This window comes from Pecten maximus, chromosome 10 (genome assembly GCF_902652985.1).
Source record: "Pecten maximus chromosome 10, xPecMax1.1, whole genome shotgun sequence".
NCBI classification, from domain to species: Eukaryota; Metazoa; Mollusca; class Bivalvia; order Pectinida; family Pectinidae; genus Pecten; species Pecten maximus.
The window spans coordinates 14,856,329-14,875,022 of NC_047024.1; the positions used below are offsets into that span (position 1 = coordinate 14,856,329).

The 18,694-nt window shown below is 34.0% G+C and overlaps 1 protein-coding gene across 20 annotated transcripts in view; it reads right to left on the minus strand.

Moving 5' to 3' along the window:
- The window catches only part of LOC117335598 (trichohyalin-like), a 99,353-nt gene that overhangs the window by 8,456 nt on the left and 72,203 nt on the right, over positions 1-18,694 (minus strand). For 14 of the 20 annotated variants that reach the window (XM_033895704.1, XM_033895719.1, XM_033895717.1 and 11 more), the window contains 12 exons: positions 18,340-18,390; positions 15,030-15,221; positions 14,201-14,500; positions 13,822-13,914; positions 13,365-13,445; positions 12,922-12,999; positions 12,241-12,672; positions 11,623-11,691; positions 10,260-10,310; positions 9,262-9,393; positions 1,548-1,668; positions 213-313 (listed from right to left, as the gene is read on the minus strand). In XM_033895704.1, the coding sequence (XP_033751595.1) occupies positions 213-313; positions 1,548-1,668; positions 9,262-9,393; positions 10,260-10,310; positions 11,623-11,691; positions 12,241-12,672; positions 12,922-12,999; positions 13,365-13,445; positions 13,822-13,914; positions 14,201-14,500; positions 15,030-15,221; positions 18,340-18,390 (1,701 nt within the window). Of the gene's footprint in view, positions 1-212; positions 314-1,547; positions 1,669-3,913; positions 4,017-6,423; positions 6,511-9,261; positions 9,394-10,259; positions 10,311-11,622; positions 11,692-12,240; positions 12,673-12,921; positions 13,000-13,364; positions 13,446-13,821; positions 13,915-14,200; positions 14,501-15,029; positions 15,222-18,339; positions 18,391-18,694 lie in introns of all 20 variants that reach the window. The other 6 variants (XM_033895722.1, XM_033895720.1, XM_033895713.1 and 3 more) reach the window with 3 other exon arrangements.

The following is an 18,694-nucleotide window of genomic DNA, read 5'->3' on the forward strand; positions in this document are numbered from 1 at the left end:
CTTATATTTGCGCTCTTAGGAAGCATTGCGCTGAAATATGGTGCCGAAAATGAGGTTTCTGTGCACTATCTCTGCAGCAGAAAATGTGGGTACATGAATTCAGAATTGCGGAAATGCGTTGAATTTGGCGATGGTCTAAACCTCAGTACTCCAAGAGAAGTTCATCAGTAGTATAATAAAATATTAAATATTTATATACAATTTTTTTTTACCTCGAAATCTTGTTTGCGAATCTTAGCCTCCCAGTCGTAAACATCCTCTTCGAGAGATGCAAGCCTCTTGTGAAAATCTTTACAAAGAGCTTGGAGAGCGGCTACAATTGAGATAAAATTTACTATAACGTCTTCCTAAATTGTAAGTAGATCATATACTCCAAACAATGCAAACTCTTAGTACACCTTGAATATGTTATGAAGGCAAAATTGCTGCCCAGTCGTAGGCTAATGTTGAAAATCAGTAATTCGGAATCTGCAGAATTACAATAAGAGGTTACAGTGTATATATCTGATTTTTAAAAAATAAGAAAAAGGTCTCTTTCTGGGGATTGGATTTCAGGTAAAAACAAAACAGGTTCTGAAGATACTCGCTGTGGTGAATATCTGGGATGCCAGATCGAACAGAAAGATAATTATACATATAGTAAGGATCATGTAATTCATAAATTTTGAAATTTTATATTTTGATAAGACTGACGTGGCCGAATCATTATAGGGTCAATTCCTTTGGCCTTGTTTACTGAAATGAGAGATCAAGTATTGGGAAATGATAATTGTGCTTCCACATGCAGAACAAAATATGATGAAATCAAACCATAAAGAAAAGAAGAATAAGTAAGGGAATACGCATGCGAGACCTACAGCTTGATGAATGTATTTCATTTTTGGAACAATATTCCAAATGGAACTTTATTCCTTTATTTGTATCAGCAGCTTATTTTTAAAATGACAGAGAAGGCTACATTAGCACAGACTAACTTCAATATTTCAATATTGTATCACCAGGTATCTTTATTTGAAAAATCTAGAGTGGTACTTTTCTGGTGCCAAATTTGAAACCGGTTGGTAACATTAAACATGGTGCAGTTTACCACACTATCTTACAGGGAATAAAAATTTATTTCGGGAAACATTGTGCGATGCCATGCACACTGGTTTTAATTTATAGTTTTTAAATGTTCTCTGTTTGAAATGATATATAGGGATCCCACACTGTTAGTAATCATATACAAAATGTGAATAAAGAAAAAATAAATAAATAAATGCGTATACATATTTTCAAAACTGAAATTAAAATAAAGAGTATGAGAATAGGAACGAAAGGTTAGATAGATATGTATACATACTTACCATCACATAGATATTATATAATTAAGATATGAAAACATGCACATTATATCGGTGTCATTTATAAAGACGTGTGAAAAAACAGAAATCAGTGGAATAATTCAAAACTAAAAAGAAAAAAATGAACAGGACAGTCAACCAATATAACTCTAAAGAAATAAAACAAAATCTGTTGCCGTGGCAACCAAGACCATGCCACCCTACCTACATCCTTTCCATCAGTGCTAAATTTGGGTACGAGGTCATTGATATACTTCTCCTTAGCCTCTGCCTTGGCTTTGGCCTCGTTTTTCAAGTCCTCTGCTGCCTTTTGCATGATGAGTTTCTAAAAACAAATCCTTTACAATGATTTCTGACATTCCCAAAGACGACAAGACAGAAACATATACAAAAGCAAAGAATGAAGATTTATTTCTTTTGGGGATTTCTTCTTTTTATTCAGAGAACATGTTCCTTGGTAACTGCCAATGTATACATGTATCAATAGTAACATGCTTCAAAATTCCTCCAATCACATGCCTGGACGCCAACCACTACATAATTCCTCCAATCACATGCATGGACGCCTACCACTATAGAATTCCTCCAATCACATGTCTGGACGCCTACCACTATAGAATTCCTCCAATCACATGTCTGGACGCCTACCACTATAGAATTCCTCCAATCACATGTCTGGACGCCTACCGCTAAAGAATTCCTCCAATCACATGCATGGACGCCTACCACTATAGAATTCCTCCAATCACACGCATGGACGCCTACCACTATAGAATTCCTCCAATCACATACATGGACGCCTACCACTATAGAATTTCTCCAATCACATACATGGATGCCTACCACTATAGAATTCCACCAATCACATGCCTGGATGCCTACTTCTTTCGAATTCCCCCAGTCATATGCCTGGATGCCTACCAATATAGAATTCCTCCAATGATATGCCTGGACGCAAACCACTATAAAATTCCTCCAATCACATTCCTGGACCACTAAAATCTTTCTTTAGTATAAATGCAAGAGTGTTGAAGACATTTCATGCAATTTCGCAAGGATAACTATGACAATACTGAAGCAAATCATGGAATAGGTCTACGCTAGTTAAAATGTCACACAAAAAACTGCCTGAAACACCAGTATAACAAGCAATAGAAATTCCAGAAACGTCCCAAAAGGTGAGACAATATTAAATAAACAGTCAATTCAATCTAAAATTCAGATTACCACTAAGCCTTGATTAGGACTTCCCTTATATGCCAACTAGATAAGTGGCACAGTCATTGTACCAAGGCGCTAGATGAGGAAGAATGGTTTAATTACTGTATTGATTATTTGTATTTCAGATGGGCAGCCATATTACCAGAATTAAATATACTGTAGTTCTAGAATTATAATAGGGAGCGTACAACACGCTGGATACTTAATCTTCCTTCTCCATTAATGTACCCGACTCAGAGTGGAACATAGACATACATGGTAAAAAAGTTAAAATAGTGCAACACACTAGCTAGTATCTACCATAAGATATCTATCTTGCAGGTATTTCTGTAATAGATAAGACCAGGAAAATCACTGTTTCTGCAAATAAATCTAGAGGTGTTTGACGTCATTTACCCAATCACCAAACGAAGAAAAAATTTTTACAAAAATACAAAGAGTCAATTATGGATAATAAGGTAATCAGATGTTCCTCGATAGATTTTCTGAGGACTTAAGGTCATTAGTGACAGATTTGGGAATACCACACGGCTAATGTCTACATAGCCCTGTACAGATATCAACAACATGTCGTGTCCATATTAATAACTTGACTAGAAAAAAGTAACAAATCCATGGATGAATCTGAGAATATAGATAAAATTCCCCAAATACGTCAGAATGTGTGGGTAACTGAGGGATAAGCTTTAATTCTGCTCTAAAGTAAAGTGCATTACCACATCGATTTATTAAATGGCTATAGTTTTAATAAGCTCAACCCTGAACCTATATACCCCTGGTAGATTTGGACGAATGCCTAATGGTTAGTACACACACGGTGTTATATATATATATACATGTTGTTATATAAATATACTCAAACGGTAAAGGCATATATACATGTGCAATACAGCTTCTGTATTATCAGGAAAGACATTCAAATGTTACACCTGTATAAAACAGCGTCTGATTTACCAGGAAAGACATTTAAATGGTAATGCATCAACAAAAACAGTCGTTGTAACATAGGATTAGATCATCAATTTTGATTTCCCCCTATTTTAATATGTAATTACAGAATATGAAACCAGATCAACATTCAGTTTCAGAAATGTTCCAAAAATCAAGGAAATTTCCTCTAACATTCCATAGGAATTCATTATTAGAATTGAGGAAAAAAAATCTTCAGTGATGGTCGAACTTTTGGAAAATTTCCTTAAATATAATGTTTTTCTACAGAAAATTGTAAATTAATTAGGAATCACTCGAGCTGATGTCTTTCCCGACAGTGTGTATGCCTTTTAAATGTGTTGGGTGTGTGGGGATTACTACAAAATAGATATAAGTTGTTAATGATTCTTACAACAAACCTTTACTCATGCAGGTAAGGTCAGGAAGAGGTTGTATTCGCTGGCTTAAAACTCTCCTCTTCTCTGCATCATAGTCATCATCGTTTTCATCTGATGTGTCGTACTATTTCACACACATGCAACAAAGGTAAGGATGCATGCAAATTACTGGCTACAAAATCAAACAGTAGGTTTTATTTCATAAAAATGGTCTGCAAACAAGTTTTTTTTTCCAAGCCAGTAACCAGGCTGACACATACTGTACATATGTATACACACATGAAGACCAACCACACACATACTGTACATACATATGTATACACACATGAAGACCAACCACACACATACAGCTATAATAAGATGATAACAAGGATGGATAGTATTGCAACAGCAATACAAAGTCCCCTGCCTGACCCAGGAGTGCTACTATTTATTTCCCATTTTTTAAACTACGTGTTATACTGATCACATATACCAAGTTTCGTTAAAATCGGAGTAGTACTTTAGGATTGTCCGGACACGCCTCAACCAATGAGAAGCCGGCGGCCATTTTGAAAAATGTTTTTTTCGAAAAGAAAAATTGGGATGCACAACTACATGTTATACTGATATGTATACCAAGTTTCGTTAAAATCGTAGTAGTACTTTAGGAGGAGTTGTCCGGACAAGTCTCAACCAATGAGAAGTCGGCAGCCATTTTGAAAAATGAATTTTTGAAAAAAGAAATGTGGGATGCACAACTACATGTTATACTGATCATGTATACCAAGTTTCATTACAATCCGAGTAGTACTTTAGGAGGAGCTGTCCGGACAAGCCTCAACCAATGAGAAGCTGGCAGCCATTTTGAAAAATGAATTTTTGAAAAAAAAATGTGGGATGCAAAACTACATGTTATACTGATCATGTATACCAAGTTTCATTTAAATCGGAGTAGTACTTTAGGAGGAGCTGTCCGGACAAGCCTCAACCAATGAGAAGCCAGCAGCCATTTTGAAAAATGGTTTTTCGAAAAATAAAATGTGGGATGCACAACTACATGTTATACTGATCATGTATACCAAGTTTCATTAAAATCGGAGTAGTACTTTAGAAGGAGTTGTCCGGACAACTATTGCGTGACAGACAGACAGACGGGCTGCCGGACGGCCGGACGGACGGATGGACAGACGGACGGAGGGTAAACCTATAGTCCCCCCGTTTTTCAAACGGCAGGGGACTAATAAGTCTGTGAAGTCATCCTTTACCTGTGGCTGTCATGAATCCTCGTAAAAATCTATCGTACAAACTGTACAATTCTGTCATACAATCTGAACAAATCTATCATACTGTATAAATCTATTTCATAAATCTATCGTACAAATCTATCAAACTGTATAAATCTATTGTACAAATCTATCGTACAATCCATACAAATTTATTGTACAATCCGTACCAATTTATTGTACAATCCGTACAAATCTATCAAACAAACTGTACAAATCTATTGTACAAATCTCCCATACAAACCACTTTTGATATAGCAAATTACAGCTCACTAATCAGGTATTTTAGATGGTTTAAATGCTATATGAATGTCTCCTGCAATATTACAAAAAAAAAACATGACTCCCACATCATAATCCAAACTCATTTGTATCAGCATTCTGTAACTCGAAACAGAATTTACTTGGTTAACGCAGCGCAAATGTATAAAACGGACATATAGAAGGCATTCCATATATAGATCTACATTTTGTTGTGCAAACTACAAATAATCAACAGCATTGTTATCGACTTCCCTCCCAGTTACCTTGGTATGTACAGAACCATAGTTCTGTGGAATTAAGAAAAAAAACATTCATGCAGGTAACATTCTGAAAATTAAGGGGTAAGCGAGACATGGTTAAACTGTCGACAATATATACACGGGCAGCCTACCAAGAAAACACATTTTTATACAGCACATGTTTTCTGACCTCTTCACATGTAGTCAATTTAAAGCATGGATTTTCGTTAAAAGCAGATTAAACTTCGACCAGGAAATTGATGTATATAGTTTGTATATACACTTCACTTCATGGTCTATAGTTTTGTTTTCCATCTAATGTGATCAAATAAAAGGTGAAATCCACCTAAAGAATTGGACAAAATCATACTCAAACATGATTACATCAACAATACATACAAATGTTATGATTAAAAAAATCATGTAATATTATCATAAAATTGACAATTTCAATAATCCATAATCATTTATAATTATTGCATGAAATTTAGTAATTTTTTACGATATATAAATCATTTTTACCTTATTCCTTACCTTAACTGAGTAATAGTTGATTGCAGCATGGATAAACAATAAACAATTATAATTTAAACTGAAATACACAATTATTATATGACATTATCATTAGTATATTATATTTAATTATTAGCTACAACATACATACTAGGATATATATACTAGGATAATATGCTACTAGATTTAGTACTAGTGAACATCTAGTCACTGACATACATAAGCAAGAAAAATATCTACAGCGACCTACTTTCAACATCTTCTTCTTCTCTGGGGAAAGACCACCCAGACCCTTCTTTTTTTTCTTCTTTTGTTCCTCCGCCATTCTTCTGGCTTCCTAGTAGCAAACAAAATTTGTTGCCTAGAAACCATTTTTTATTATAGAAACATTAGGAAGACAAAAACCTTGTCCGTTTGTTGTCTTATAAACACTGCATACATTATCCTGTATTGACCTTTGATTTGAAATCTCTTAATTTGTTATTCAAGCATATATTAACTGTTTGGAAAGTGTTTTGATAAAACTATTCACTACTATTATCTGTGATCTTAAGAATAATGATAATTATAAAATCAGAATCGCCCTTTGTCATAGCAAACACATCATCATATTTCCAATGAAATCTTGACCAACACCTCTTCAATGTATTTTTCTTTTGCTAAATTAAAAATCTTCATGAACACAAATGTTTGTTGAATAAAAAAAGCAAACGAGGGACAGAAGCACTTATGTATAAATGTGTCAGGAAGCTACTAAACAGTAGTGACCTTGAACTTCAACCTGTGTCAGGAAGCTACTAAATGGTAGTGACCTTGAACATTGGTCTGTGTTAGGAAGCTATTAGATGGTAGTGACCTTGAACTTTGACCTGTGTCATAAAGATATTACATGGTAGGGACCCTGAACTTTGACCTGTGTCATAAAGATATTACATGGTAGAGACCTTGAACTTTAACCTGTGTCAGGAAGCTATTTAATGGTAGAAACCATGAACTTTGATCTGTGTCAGGAAGCTATTTAATGGTAGGCTAAAAACATCGAAGGACAACCAACAGCACCATAGACTATACAAATAAATATCAAACAAAAACTGACAACAATCTTTAGTGGGGCTAGCCAATGGGTTATTAGGTATGTTTTTCAGGTTCTTTTCCTTCTCAGTAGATTTGAGTGTTAGAACATAAACTTGAAGTTATTAAACTAACATGTATATTAATCACCTAAAAAGCAACAGATATCTAAGATATAAAAAGACATGATACCAACCTTTTTTATGCTCCTTGTCCAAACTGCGTGCTAAACAAGTACCCTAAATATACCTTACACTTTCCAAACACGAAATATTCTGTCAATAATAACCTACACTCATCAGTTTAGAAATATTTATAAAATAAGGATTCATTAACAGGATAATGCTGCAGTGCTACAAAAAAAATCTGAAAAACGAGAAAAAAAAATTTTGGAATGATTATTTCACATTTTGGTATCAGCTGCCAGGATTTGAAAAGAATGGTGATTGGTTTGTTTTTCAAAAGTGGCAATGCTTAAATTCTACTGGTTGTTGTGTAACCCAGTCTAGCCAATCAGAATCATGCACATCCATGTGCTCACACATTACTGGATAGTTACCATATTCTGCATTCATGCAATGCACTATGATATTATGAATTTAAAGAGAGTTTGCTTCAGTTCTTTTATATTACTTTCATACGAATTCCTGATGTGCTTATTCGTTTAAAAGAAACAATATTACACTAATAATCAAAACATAAAATGGTGTCTCATAATTTTTTTATAAAACTATTCTCTTGTCAATGCTGTCAGAAATACTTAAAAGTTGGCAATTTTTCCGAACTTCCCCTGTTTGAAAAATTTGAGGTAATGAAAAAAGTATTTCATTATCCGAAAATAATATAATTTTTTTTCTTTGATGATCTCATTCTACAGAAATAATTTATAGATTTCTTTTGGAAGTATTCCATTTTGTCTTTTTTATAAAAAAAAAAATTGAGCTTAACCTGAAAATGAATTTGAATATTTGTAATTGAAATAAATGTTTATTTTAAAAAGATTATTTGATATTAAATGACATGCAACCACACAACTACATGTATCTGAGCTGAGACTGGCTCCCAGTAGGATTGCTCTTCTACACAGGTTTTAGGTAAGGTGAAGCATGTACAAGCACAAAATAGATTTTTCATTAAAAAAAATCAGTTCTAAAATCTAAATCTATATTCTCCTAATTTCTACTGTTGTGATGCTACAAAAATATGACAGATAATCTAACTTGAAAAAGCATTGCCACTTTTGAGAGAGAGAGAGCTATCAGAGTTACTTCCCCTGCGTGAATTTTCTTTCACAAAGGTTCAGAAAGCACTCTCTTTGGAAGGGTGGGTCTGGTTGGAATGCTTGTTTTTACACAAGAAGTTTCAGCATGCAAACAAGATACAAACATGGAGTGATGGTTCTCAGTATAGTCACATCAGAGATATGATATTGTGGACACAAAAACTATACACATAGATAATGATGGATGTCAGATTAAGAATGTGTAAGGAGGAGCTGAAAGGATACCTTGATGTTTGTCTGTGAGAGACATCAGGAAGTCAACAACATAAAATTCATTCACTTGGGGGTTTTCTCTGCAGATTTACTTTCTGTGATTTAGTGGCATGATTGTGTAATTTTCACAATTAATTAAGTTTGTACCATTGAATAATATGCTTATACACATAAATGTAAAATAGTCATTCCAAAAACTAAAATAAAATACAGGCAAAAAAATGTCAATAATTCAGAAAAAAAATATAAACAAATATATGTAAAACGGAAAAAAAAAGTTTAGGTTCGGGCCCGAATACACATACAGGACAAAGGTTGTGAAAATATCTTTCACAAATCTGGTCATCTGCTAGATCTGTTGCTATGGTAATAAGGAACCTGTCGGTCGGTGAGATGAAAGTTATAATGACAATGAAGATGATGACTACAGCCATAATACCAGACATACGTGTACGAACATGACTCTAATGCTACAAGATGGCAATCCATTTCTACGATGTTGCCATGGAAGCCGATACAAACCGTCTCAATGAGCTTTTGACGCTCTTCTTCCTCGCGATCTCTCTCCGCCTGTTCAAGTTTTTCCCTTTTAATCCTTTCTGCATCAAGCTTTTCTTGCTCAATTCTTGCTTCTTCATCAATCATAGCTTGAGCCTTAGACACAGAAATTGCTGATGAAGGGCCTCTACTAGAAAAACCTAGCTGTACTTTGACCTTTAAACATCACCTGACCTTTAACTCTGCTTCGTAACCCGTAACAACCCTTTTTGGACATATGTTCAAATTTCTGACACTATTTCATTAACATCCTTAAAATGTCAGCCTATATGTAACTTTTATATTGGAATTCTTTTAACTCAGTAAAAGATTCCTGATATTACGATGAAATCTACGGCTCTCCTCCTCAGTCTTAAATGTGAATCTTTTTATTCACAAAAAGATAAATAAAATGACTTCAAATTTAAGAACCTGAAATATTTCTGGAAGATATTTTTTCTTTAGACATGTAATTAAAAAATATTCAACAGCATAGAAGACACATTTGAATATTGTGTATCTTTTTGTTTTTCAAAAGCATAATCTCTTGGAAGAACCTGTATTGATAATTAAGAAATATTTCATGAAATTGATCCCAAATCTTAATAATGAATTATAATGATATTCCAAAACACCACTTCAATTATTTTTTCCAGAATTAAAATACATCACATGAAGTTTTGATTGAATAATGAGGGCGCAAGCTTTGCTTTGCTTTAAGAGCGCACGTGCACGCTGCTGCGAACGTTAAGCCTTCAAACGTCATTGTGACATCATTTTGCTCAACTATACACAACACAAACAATACACAAGGCATTGAGTATATTCTAGCAAATGTAAAATCTCTAGTATTATTATCATACAAGTGTCCAAGAATGATACGCATTTGAAAGTTGAAGAAATCGGAGCCTGAGGAAAGAGATCCATAGACAAAATATGATATATATAACTATAAATAAACACAGACAGACAAGGGGACTAACCTCTTCTCTCTCCTGTTCTTCGCGTTCAAGTCTCAACCGCTCTTCCTCTTCCTGTCAAAGAAAAATATATATATATATATCAATAGACAATATCAGTCATATTACCATTTTTAATTTTTTTTTTTTAATTTTCGAGATTGTGAGCACAATAATACACATATCATTTCACATGATTATACAAAGATAAAGTCTTACATAACTACTTGATGAAAGTAGGGTGATGTAAACTCAACAGACAACAGGAAATCTTGTATACATAAAAACTTATCTAATCAATATAAAATTGATGCTGTTAACATTTTTCAAGATAAGAGTTTGAAAACAAAAATAATTTAATTATATCATAAATAATAACAATCAACAAGAATAAAGTATTTGTGCATAACCACATAATTTGGTTTGGTTTATTTTTAATAAGCATCCTTTTAACAGTTAGGGTCATTTATGGATGTTTCTGGTTTTGGAAATGAGGAAAGTTGGAGTACCCGGAGAAAAAACAACGACCTACAGTCACTACCAGGCAACAGCCGCACGTGGGTTTTGAACCCACAACCCATTGGTGGAGGGCTAGTGATAAAATGTCGGGACACCTTATCCACTCAGCTACCGCTGCCCCTCATAACCACATAGTATACTAGATGTAACAAAAAGTTCAACACTGATAAAAAGATGCCATTGTCACACACATGCACAGTCATTCGAGCTGTAATGGTCATGTTTTTTTATTGTGATGTCACAGAGATACACATCATGATATAACACATGCATGTAATTTAAATATGACAACCATGGTGTCGTCGACAATATATGTTGTCAGCAAACGGCTGGTTATAATGCACCTACAGAATAGATTGGAAATGTACATTGTTTTTATTTAATCTCTTGTTGTTTTAGAGTTTCTGTTTTACTTTGAAATTGGACAAAACAGTCATGATGAGTTTTTAGACATCTTTGATTACTTAGAAACACATTAACTAGCTGGGTCTGAATCCTCTCAGGAGAATTCTGAAAAAGTTCTGAACAAATTCTAAAAGCAGAGAAAGTTCAAAATGTTTATGGACACCAACAGCAGAATTTCAGAAAGTTCAAAATGTTTAGAATTTTTTATAGACACCCACAATTGGGTTCATATGAAGACCAGAGTCTAGGTGACTCCTACAGATAGGGTCATATGAGGACTGGTGTCTAGGGGGACACCAACAGTCAGGGTCATACGAGGACTGGTGTCTAGGGGGACACCTGAAGAAGAAAACAATTAAACCGCAGAAAAAAAAGAGTGGGAAGGAAGAAAAGAAGATAGGCTCTAACAGGGGAGACCATTGACCTGCTACATTTCCATTTATACTTTATTGTCCCAACTTACCAATCGACCTGTATAACTTCTGTCCAAATTTAAACTGTTTGACCTTCGAACAGTCGGTAGTCTATTTTCCTGAAACGTGCAAAGCATGCTCAACAAAAGATCACACAGTTCAAGATAATATCATGCCAAACTATGTTGCAGTTTAAATTTTTGAAAATTCTGAAAACATGTAATAAGGTTATATTATATATTAGCTTACATCACAGAGCATGCTAGTTGTTATCTGTCTCATTCTGCAATAAAAACGAAAACAAAACAACAGAACTCCTCTGTCAGGTCATCCCCACAAAATTAGTAAAAAAAATTATGGCATTTAATATTAATGATCATTTTGGTACATTTTGTACATAATAAACAACTTCTGAAGTTTCCTTTTTTATCAATTTTTAATCAATCAATTCATCAAATTAACGTATATATTTATTCCAATAAGAACAGCTTCTGTAAATTATAGGATCAATTTAACATTAAAGTAAAACGTTTTCTAGTCGTTAAAATAGTAATTAAAATTGTACAGATTAACATTTAAATGATTTTGTTGCTAAATTTCAGTTTGAATATAGTTATTTGTTCATTTAATCACCTTTTCTCTGATGTATACGAGAAATGACTTCTTACTTTGTTCTGTTCGGGTGATAAAGAAGACAGAGGTCGCGACCTTGAGAAGCTAGAGTTGGGAGAGTCGGCTTGATCATGCTGCCACCTATCTGTAAGTTTAGAAATTGAATTCCTTGCCCGCCATCTTGTGACAACGCTGTCTGTTGTATCAGACGAGGTGTCCGATGACAAAGACCACTTTCGTCGCAGTGATGATCCTTCTCTTGGTGACAAAGGAGAAGTTACCTCCCCTTTAGAGCTATTGACACTGTTAAATTTAGCAGTTAGCAGAGATATTTTCTCGCTTTTTCTTCTGACTTGTTCACTGGCATTATTTTCCGTATTTAATGAAATTGATGAAGTGGAACGGTAAGTTCTTTTAGGCCGTTCGGTTTGCTGATGGTTCCAGCGATTAAGCACAGTTGGATTATCTCTCCAAGATTCTGTTTTTTCCTGTTGGAATCATATCGATTATCACTTATTTGACAGAGTTAAATGTGCTTTATATACTTTAATACTTATTATATTCCAAAGACAAAAACTTTCAGACAAAAAACATTTGACAGCAAACACATGGATTACATAAAGTGCATAGAAATCAGAATGTAATCTGTCTAAGAAATGATTTTGAAAGAAGTTTTATTTGATGAACTGAATTTTTGATGATAGAGATTTTTTTAATTGTCAGAGTTGTCATCTTACATTGATGTGTTGCTCACTGGAACTAAACTTTCCAAGTCTCGGTGAGTTTCCGTTAACCATAGTGTTCTCGCCTTGAAACTGTAGGAATTGAAATATTATATAGAAGAGGAAAAAAATTGTACTTATTGTCATGGACAAAGTTACCATACAAATACCAAGATATACATTATAAAGTACTTATGGACTTTGAACACATACTAACTTATTGTCATGGAAACGTTTTGGAATGGAAATACCACTATCGGCTAGCTAATGTTTTTCTGTTGTTATTCTCACATAAAAAACAGCTCATTATAGACAGATTTGCAGTATTTTGATATTATTTATTCTCTCATTGTAAAAACAGTAAATGAATCAATTTAATTTCTCTCAAATTTGTGATGTGAGTAACAGAATTTTTATTATAGAACAAATGCTCCTGTTACTGTGTTATATTTCCTTACTTTTTTTTGTATATCCTTCAATCTGTCCGCTCCTTGTGCTATAATTTTTATTTCAATTTCTCTGTGTTTTTTTAGTTCAACCTGTAAGTGATTATATGACTACGTAAATAAAACTTCTCAGCACAGATGTAAATAAGTTGACAGACTAATGTGTAAAAATATTTCTTAATAATTCGTAAAAGAAATTTTGCTAATGTGGGGAAATATTTATCAACTATTAGAATTTATGGAAAAAGAAAAAAAAATTCTTACGAATTTATAGAGAAATTCTGCTAATATGTGAAAATACTTATCTAGAATCCATAAGAGAAATTCTGCTAATGTGGGAAAATATTGATCAACTATTAGAATTTAATTTATAAAAAAAATAATCTTTAGAATTTAAGAGAAATTCTACTAATAATGTGAAAATACTTCTTAAGAATTCAGAAGAGAAATTCTGCTAGCATATCCATACCTTTGGGGTGTGATGCAGGTGCATGCTAGTTTCGAACTTAACCAACTGTTCCTGAACAAGATTCAAAGGATTGTCCTCGATGGCTTCTACTGGCTGTAAACCACCAGCAATTCAAAAAAAGATTTAGTTCTTCAACATTGTGTGGAGGTCTTAATTGTAAGTGACATGAGAAGCCTGTTATTCTACTAAAATGAATATGATAAGTAAAATTGAACCCTAACAATATTGGTGAATAATTCACAACCTAAATGTAAACAAATGTAAATGGGCCAAAAGAAAATTAATTGAAAGAAGTAGTCACCTTTCTGAAGGCATATGTTCTGACTCAGTAAGTACAGAAATATTTCCCAACTTGGTACAGTGATTTTAGAAAACTTACTGGACTTTTGATTGAACTCTGACGTTTTACAGGCTGAGGGGTATGGCCATTCATTTGAAGTGGTGTGTCATCTTTAGTTTCAAAGAAAGATTTGAGTTTTCCGGCCTTTCCCTCCTCGGATATCCGTCGTACTTCTATACTGGTGCTGAATGAGTTTTTTGACCATCTGTCATTGACCTTGAAACCTTTGTCCTCTGTATCACCGTTTGTATCCGATGCAGGGCGCGTTTCCAGCTTTTTCCGTTCCTGTAGAGCTTTCTGATAACGCTGAGGTTCCTGCTCCTCAATTCTTTCTTTTTTCTGATATTGTCAACATGCATTATAGGAAAACACACACATGCATTTAATCAGAATTCGAGAATATCCTCTCAGTGCAAATTAGTTAAACACATAAAATGTATCTAGTTTCAAAAATGTTAGAAATTTTACAAAATTCATCAATAGTCATGCAAAACAAATTTAAGATTTGTGAAATCATTGAAGTTCGCAACTCTAGGGCAACTAATTCCATTGAAGAAATATCTTTATTCATGCAGTTTTGTGGTAACTGTTACCTAGAAATGCTAATACTTTTCAGTACATTTCATGAAACAGTAAACCACATTTACGATTTACAGATAACAACCCCCCCCCCCCCCCCCCCACAAAATTACAATTAGCAAGTACTGTACATGCAGTCAGAAAACATCCATGCTGTCAAACTGTCTACACTTCTATGTAACATGGTGACCTTGACCTTCACAAAGCTGACATACCATTTGTGTGACCTTGACCTTAACAAAGCTGACATACCCTTTGTGTGACCTTGACCTTAACAAAACTGACATACCCTTTGTCTTCTTTCTTCCTCTTCGCGCCTCTGCCTCTCTTCCTCCTGACGCTGGCGGCGTGACTCTTCTTGCTGTCTTTCGTATTCCTCTTGAGCAGCTCTGGCCGCTGCCTCTTCCTCTTCCTGTTGCTGACGACGGCGGTTTTCGGCCTCTTCGTCGTATGCAGGCTCAGCTGGGGCACTGTAGCTGTCCTGTGGAAAAACGAAATTCAACATATTAATTAAGACCTTTCATCATTTAATTAACAACTTATTAATAGGGTTCGATTTAAAATATCCATTTTCTCACACACACGAGATATATTTAAAACAATATTGACGTGAATGATATACTGATAGACAGTAAAGAGGTTCTCTTAAGAGGATGTTCTACATTTACTGATAATAAAGTACATTATATTATTTTTATTGCCTGAAAGAAAAACACAAATCTATATATCTCTCTGTCATTTCCGGGCACATGGCCTGAAAAGAAACACAGACAACATATTCTACATCACATTACAGTACTTAAATTATCATATGTTTTTTTATTGTATCATAAAACAGATTAATAATGGAATTTTAATGATATTTATGATCAAATTTTGAAGAATTGTACATGTTAGTAGACTTAAAACAGTTTCTCTACAACTACATTGTTAAGTTTTTTATCTTTATATAATCCTGAAAAACCATCAGATTATATACTTTAACTTACAGCATGCATCTACATCTACTATAATTTCTAAAATATATGTTAACCATTAAACTTAATAAATCTTTTTTAATTTTAATGAGTTTCTATAAATTTATGCGTAAATATTCATACAAATACATTTTTTGTACAGTTTCTTTTTCAATTACAATGAAACCTGTTTTTCAACACCCTGCGGGACACAACACTTGAGCTTTATCTGACACAATGTCAAAATATTCAGGGGTCAAATTTGAAAGAATATTACAATTCTCAAAGGTCAGATTATACGAGATGTCAAAATTCTCTTTGGTCGACAGGATATCAGAATACTCAGGGTTCATATTTGATATCATTTCAGAATGCTGAGATTTCAGATTAGACAGGGCATCGAAATACATGTACAGTGTACTCGGTTTATTTATGACAGGATATGTCGAGGTATTCAGTGGTGAGATTTGACAAGATGTCGGAATACTCAGGGGCTGGCTTACCCAGGTTTCGCTGTACATCTATAAACCACAGGAATCAATGTCATTCTCAAAACTTAAAATATTCATCTGAAATACTGTAGTTTCTCATCTACTTAAAACTTTAGTTAATGAAACGTCACATATACACTTAAATTATTTTGTTTCAGAGCAAAATAATTTGGATGAAAAGATGAGAAATCTTCCAAGATTGTACTAATGAGGTCTCAGCTAAGACATTTAATTCTAACTCCCAAATTTCTCTAAATTAAACCTCCATTGAAGGCTTCAAATAGGATGTTTCAACTTATTTCTCAGTGGTAATTGCTATTGATATAGAAAGAACTTAATTGATTCCAGGTCACATCATTGTTGAGATAAATATGTTTATGTAGCAAAGCATATACATAGATATACACAAAATTACATTTACAGTAAAACCCTGCCAACTCGAACTCCTCACAACAATGTCAACAGTTGAAGTACTGCAGGTCGGGTCAATGGGTTTTACTGTACCGGAAATTGCAACAGGATAAGAATTGTAAAAATTGGAACTGAAAAAATTATTTTAAGCAAGTAACTAAAAAATATACAAATATGCAATACATGTACAATAAAGATAATTTGCATTATATATATATGTATACTATGAAGCAATATATACAGAAGCTGGACTACACAACAGAATCTGGAACAAATGGATACAGGGACTTTGTGCCTGTAAATAAATAGTCTATCTACTATAGACGTAACACAAAGCATGTTTACAATGTGTATATACAATACATTTACTGTACATATAAGGTTAATGACTTAATTTGGTTCGTGACAAACTTTTTGATTGGTTTATATTTACTGTACGTAGGTTAATGACTTTATTGGGTTTGCAACAAACTTTTTCATTTGTTTATTTTGGTTTGCAACACGCTTTTTCATTAGTTGATATTTACTGTACATAGACTAATGACTTAATTCTTTTTCATTGGTTTATTTATTCTGTCTACCAAGGGACAGACCGAAAAAAGTACATGTAGTCCATTTTTTGATGACATCATACAAAAAAACCCTCATTTTTTGCAGCAATTCATCAGTTTTGGGGAAATTTTCAAGGAATTATACCTTCAGTACAGTGGTAATGGAACTTAAGTGCTTCACTACTAAAAATCTATTACAGGGTTATGACGTAAAATTATTGATTTTGTACAGACAAATATTGAGTGTATCTATTCTTACAACAAATGAAATAGAGAGAAGAAATCACTTTTAAATTTATGCAAGAATCTATTTTAATCTTGAGTAATTTAATCTTAATTGATCTGAAAATGAACTTCTGCAGACTATCAACCATTTGAAGGTCTATACTTACATGTATATATTGTGAGTTGTCATATTTCTAATCTGACTAGAAATAGAATACTGACTACATATGTAGTATGTATAGTATACATTTTACCAGTATGTACTGATGGCAGTCACTTATAAAATTCTGTACCTCTAAACTGAAATTCAAATGATCACAGAACACCCAGGATTGAGAGAGTGATGTTTGAGGTATTGGGCACTCATGAAAGAAATATTTCTATTTGAGGGGGAAAAAGGGATTTTTCACATCAGAATTTTTTAAAGATAGGAAGAAAACTCACGATCACCCAGGAGAAAATATTGGACAAGAAGAAAAAGACATGGAAACTTGATCGAACCTCAAAGTTTTTGATGACAATGATATCCAAAGGTCACCTAGACTTTTACAGCATCAGCTCCACTATAAGATTCTATTTTAAGTCCGAATGGGAATGGAAAAGAGAATTCACTGGAACTGCAATCTGTCTTGACATGATCAAAGGAGATGTTCAAGGTGTTTAGGAAAAAATTGTTGCCAGAGTCCTCTAATTTCATCATATTTCAATGATTTGATAAATAATGTATTTTTCCTTTTAAAACACAACTGAAAGTATGAGCAGAACAGTAATTTCTTGTGATGAGAAAAGTCATATATTAAAATAAGAAATATAGACAAATTTCAAGTAAAATTTAGAGGACACTAGCTACATGAATCGGCAGCTACATGATACAGAAATGTATATGGATGAGCGTGTTAGTACAATATATGGTGCAATAGTCTCCAAGGTTGCGGTGCAGTATCCAAGGACAACACTGACGTTACCTCATCATCTCCACCCCTTCGCCTCCGTGAGCGATAGCTGGATGTGCTGTCCTGAAAACAAGTATTTATCCAAAGGTGTGAAGGTTATACACAGTTACTTCCCCTGTCACCATATAAACTTGGTTACTTCCCCTGTCACCATACAGCCACAGTTACTTCCCCTGTCACCACACAGACACAGTTACTTCCCCTGTCACCACACAGCCAGTTACTTCCCCTGTCACCACACAGACACAGTTACTACCCCTGTCACCACACACCCACAGTTACTTCCCCTGTCACCACACAGACACAGTTACTTCCCCTGTCACCACACAGCCAGTTACTTCCCCTGTCACCACACAGACACAGTTAC